Source organism: Leptosomus discolor, chromosome 4, assembly GCF_034619465.1.
Source record: "Leptosomus discolor isolate bLepDis1 chromosome 4, bLepDis1.hap2, whole genome shotgun sequence".
Taxonomy (NCBI): Eukaryota; Metazoa; Chordata; class Aves; order Leptosomiformes; family Leptosomidae; genus Leptosomus; species Leptosomus discolor.
Window position 1 is genome coordinate 28,275,427 of NC_141394.1, and position 4,151 is coordinate 28,279,577.

The 4,151-nt window shown below is 58.9% G+C and overlaps 1 protein-coding gene across 1 annotated transcript; it reads left to right on the plus strand.

The window, feature by feature from the left end:
- The first annotated feature begins 244 nt into the window (after positions 1 to 244).
- Positions 245 to 2,581, plus strand: H2AZ1 (H2A.Z variant histone 1). The gene is made up of 5 exons (XM_086464587.1): positions 245 to 392; positions 873 to 950; positions 1,363 to 1,476; positions 1,919 to 2,048; positions 2,186 to 2,581. The coding sequence occupies exons 1-5, from the start codon at positions 390 to 392 to the stop codon at positions 2,245 to 2,247; spliced, it is 387 nt and encodes a 128-aa protein (XP_086320713.1). The 5' UTR covers positions 245 to 389; the 3' UTR covers positions 2,248 to 2,581.
- Positions 2,582 to 4,151: the final 1,570 nt, after the last annotated feature.

Sequence of the window (4,151 nt, forward strand, 5' to 3'; positions counted from 1 at the left end):
GCTGGGGAGGGTGGAGACTCAGCCCCCCGACCCTGCCGTTCTCCCAGACCGTCACAATGCCCCCCCACCTCTAGCGCAGCTGTCCCTTTAAATACGGGCGGGGGGCCTCTCCCGCACTCCGCATCGTGAGGCCGGCGCCGCCCCGCCCCGCCATTGGTTGTTGCTGGGGCAAGCGGCCCGCCCGCGCCCGCAGCCATTGGCTAGGGGCGAGGCTGGGGTTCCCGGATGCAGGCACGTTCGGCGGTTATAAAGCGCCGGGGGAAGGCGGGAGCGGACGCAGTTTGAATCGCGGCGGGTCGGGACAGGTCGGTGTTGTTGCCCGGGTTCCGTGCGTACGGAACGCTTTCTGCCTCTGTCTGCCCCTGCGCGGCGCTGCGGTCCGGTTCGCGATGGTGAGGAGCCGCGGGGCCGCGGGGGCGGGCCGCAGCGCCGCTGGGGGTTGGCAGGGATCGAGGTTGGGGCGGCCGTTGGGGTGAGGTGAGGGCGCGCGCGGGGGAGGGGAGGGGAGTGCGGGCGGCGCGCGCCGGTAGGCGCGTTACCTGCTGGTAGGCGGGGGGGGGGGGGGGGGGGGGGGCAAGCGGCGGTGGCGGGGAGGTTCGCAAGCGCAGTAGTGCCGCCGGGGAGAGGGAGTGGCGGCCGCGCATGCGTCCGGGGAGCGGCCAGGAGCCGCTAGGTGTAGCGGGCAGCGCGCGCGCGCGCCTTGGAGTCTCTCGTACCGCCTTGCTGGAGGGGAGGGCGGGGGAGGAGGGGAGCGCATGCGCGGTCGGAGCGCTGCCGCTGCGCGGGCCCGCGGCCGCCGTCCCTGGCAGGTGCGGTGGCTCTCAGGGGGACGGCGGGCGCATCGGCCCCTACACGCCTCGTCTCTTTGCTAGGCTGGCGGTAAAGCTGGGAAGGACTCTGGAAAGACCAAGACCAAAGCAGTGTCTCGTTCTCAGCGGGCTGGACTGCAGGTGAGCAAGGAGTGGGGCACGGGTGAATGACTTTCAGGTTGGCCTTCCATCTCGTGGTCGGCTGTACCTCGTGAAACCTGCGCTGTCTGCCATCGGTTTGTTGTCCAGAATGGTGTAAGGATCTGTTTGATCCTTGAGCACGTTAATGTATGGCTTCACTATTTTTTAGACCTTTTGCATATCTGTGCAGGAAGGGAGAGAGTTCCCTAGTGGCTGTTGCTACTGCTTGTGGTTAGAATAGTGAAGTTGCTGCTGTGAACTTGGCATACTGTGTCCTTAGGTGGATTCTCAAGTGTCGAAATATAGTCTGTACTTCTGCCATGGGGGTTCTATTGCTGAGCATGTGGTTTAGAGTAGTGGCTTTCTTTTTCTGCCTCTGTCACAGCGTATTCATACTTCTGCTATTTTCCAGTTCCCTGTTGGCCGCATCCACAGGCACCTGAAGTCTAGGACTACCAGCCATGGGCGTGTAGGAGCCACAGCTGCTGTGTATAGCGCTGCAATCCTGGAGTACTTGACAGCTGAGGTAAAGCTCCTGCAAGGGGTGCAAGTTGGTCGATTCTAAAATGGTGTAACGACTGGAGCCTACTGTCTTGTGCCAGTTTGGACTGGGCTGTGAACTCTTTGCTTTGAGCCAATTTGAAGTGTGTGCATCATCAGGAGACCATGAAATATGGATGGGACCTCTTGCTCTGCATTTTGTGCAGATCAAATTGCTGTGACTTACAGGAAAGGTGGTAGTGTGCAGTATTTTATAAATGTGCCATTACAGCCTGTCATGTCTGATGTAAAACACTTACTCTGTTCTTGGCGAAAACTAAATGCAGAGCTCAAAGGAGGAGCTCTTTCAGAAGAAGCAGTTTGCTGTCACCAGTAGCGTATCTGGCGTAGAGAATAAAGCGGCTAAGGCAGTGTGGTTGATCTCGCTCGGTTTGTGTAACTTGGTTTAAAAATGGTCTTGTCCTCAGGTTCTTGAGCTGGCAGGAAACGCATCCAAAGACTTGAAGGTGAAACGTATCACTCCCCGTCACTTACAGCTTGCAATTAGAGGAGACGAAGAATTGGATTCTCTCATTAAGGCAACAATTGCTGGTGGTGGTATGTAAATTGCCTGCTGACTGTTTGTGAGGAGCAAGGGCTCTGACAGACCAGAGGCTGCTTCTTGCTGTCCTTGTATTTGAAGTGCAAAATCATTGAAGAGAAATAATGTGGTCTTAATTGTTGCTCTTTCTTAGGTGTAATACCGCATATCCACAAGTCTCTCATTGGAAAGAAAGGACAACAGAAAACTGTCTAAAGGATACCAGGATTCCTTGTTATCTCAGGACTCTTAAGTACTTAATTGTCCAGTGTTGGTGATTCCAGTGGACTGTATCTGTGAAACACAATTTTGCCTTTTTGTAACTTTGAGAAGCTAAAGCTCCCTCGAGCTTTCTAACAAACCAAATTTCTGCATTGAAGTCTTAACCGTATTTAAGTGTTACCATGGCTTCAAAGAAGCTATTGTATTTGTCACTTGTTTTGATTGAGCTGACTGTTTTTAGATTGGCTTAAGTAAAGGAAACGTTTGGTTTTGTACAGACTTTTCATCCACTAGAGTGGAAATATTCAATAAATGTTATATCAAGACCGATTGTTGCTTGTTCAGTAACTGAAAAATGTCTGGTCTGGACCATGCAGCTCTTGGAATTGTTCTGAGGCTGTGCAGCTTGGACAGTTGGGAGTGTCCAGAAGCACAGCTGCAGAGCGCTGCGCGCAGTGACACAGCACACGGGTGTTATCCCCCGAGGCTTCGTTCCTGCGAAGGGAGCTGCTGGTGCAGCCCGGCAGTTGCCTTCAGCGGGGCCAGCGTAAGGCTGGCACTGGCTGGGGCCAGTTTGACTTGACATCAGCCTTCACAGAGGGAAGGGATCCTTCCTGGAGAAGGAGGAAGGTGAGCTGAATGGATGTTGAAAATCCCCAAATTCAGTGGACTTTCCTTGTGCTAGAGCCTGACTCCTCACTGTTTCTTGTAAAAGCCACCTATAAAAGCAGAGGCTGTGCTGTGGCAGCTCTGTGAGGGATCTAAAACCTGCTGCCACTGTAGGAGCCAGCTGGCTCTGTGCTGGGGCGGTACTTCTACAGGCAGGCTTTCCCCCTGCAGGCCGTGGGGGTCTGCCATGGGGAGCCCCGGCTGGCGGTTGGCCCGAGGGCCAGTAGCACAACTGGAGTTTGAGTGTTGAAGTTAGGGCTGTGACTGGTGCCATCCAGTAGAAGCAGATGAAAGGGGCTTAGTCACCTCTTCAGCTGTGCTGCCCAGTGCTCTGCAAACTCGTTTTTCACAGCGGCAAGGGAAACCTCATCCTTTCCGTGAGGCAAGCTCTGGGCCGTCCGGAACTGCTCCTCCAGCAGCCAAATGCTTCAAATAAAGCTGCTCCTGCATCGAACAGGGTCTTCTGCTCCCACAGCCTCTTCCAGGTGATGGTCTCCGGCGCAGCACTGTAGCTGGGAGGTGCTGACCTAGATCGCCGGCGGCGGTCAGACCCACGTTAGCCGCGCTCGTCCTCTGGGGCTGCCGTGCCGCGCTGGCGCAGCACCGGAGCGCTTTCCTCCCGGCAGCGCTGTCCGCGGCGCTTACGAGCCCGTAACGGGTGTCGCTAATTACAGCCAGCAGTTGTAAGGCGCTGACAGGCACCTTAAAGCGTGGTTAGTGCGCCGTAAGGCACGACAACGCGTAGGCTCCGCTCCCTGCTGTAGGGGCTCCAGGCAGGCCGAGCGCAGCGCTCCCCGGGCCGCAGTGCAGTACAACCGCCCGCCCGGTACTTTTCCATCTCGGGCGGCTGCCAGGCGGCGGGGCCGAGCGGCGGCGCTCCCGGCGGGGTGGCTGCGGCGCGGCCCCTCTGCCGGGGCGGCTGCCGGAGCCCCGGGGCGGGCGGGGGGACCCCGGGCCCGGACGGCGGCGCATGCGTGGCGGCGCCCCGGAAGCAGGCGGCGGGCCGGGCTGGCTGCCGGGGCCGGGCGCCGCGCTGGGGCTGCGGGTACCGCCGGCGCGGCGCGGAGCGGCAGGGTGCGGTGCGGCGGGATGAGCCCTGCGGAGTGAGGGGAGCCTCCGCCCGCCCTCCTGCCCGCTCCTCTCCGCTCTCTGCCCCGCCCGGCTCCGCTCTGGCTTCAGGCCCCTTCTCTCTGCGCTGCGGCGGGCGGAGGCGGCGGAAGGAGAAGCCC

What these genes read in the sequence shown, in the direction of transcription:
- H2AZ1 (XM_086464587.1), top strand. An exon ending in CTCAGCGGGCTGGACTGCAG is followed by an intron (nt 951 to 1,362) that starts GTGAGCAAGGAG and finishes GCTATTTTCCAG; the next exon opens with TTCCCTGTTGGCCGCATCCA. An exon ending in GGCAACAATTGCTGGTGGTG is followed by an intron (nt 2,049 to 2,185) that starts GTATGTAAATTG and finishes GCTCTTTCTTAG; the next exon opens with GTGTAATACCGCATATCCAC.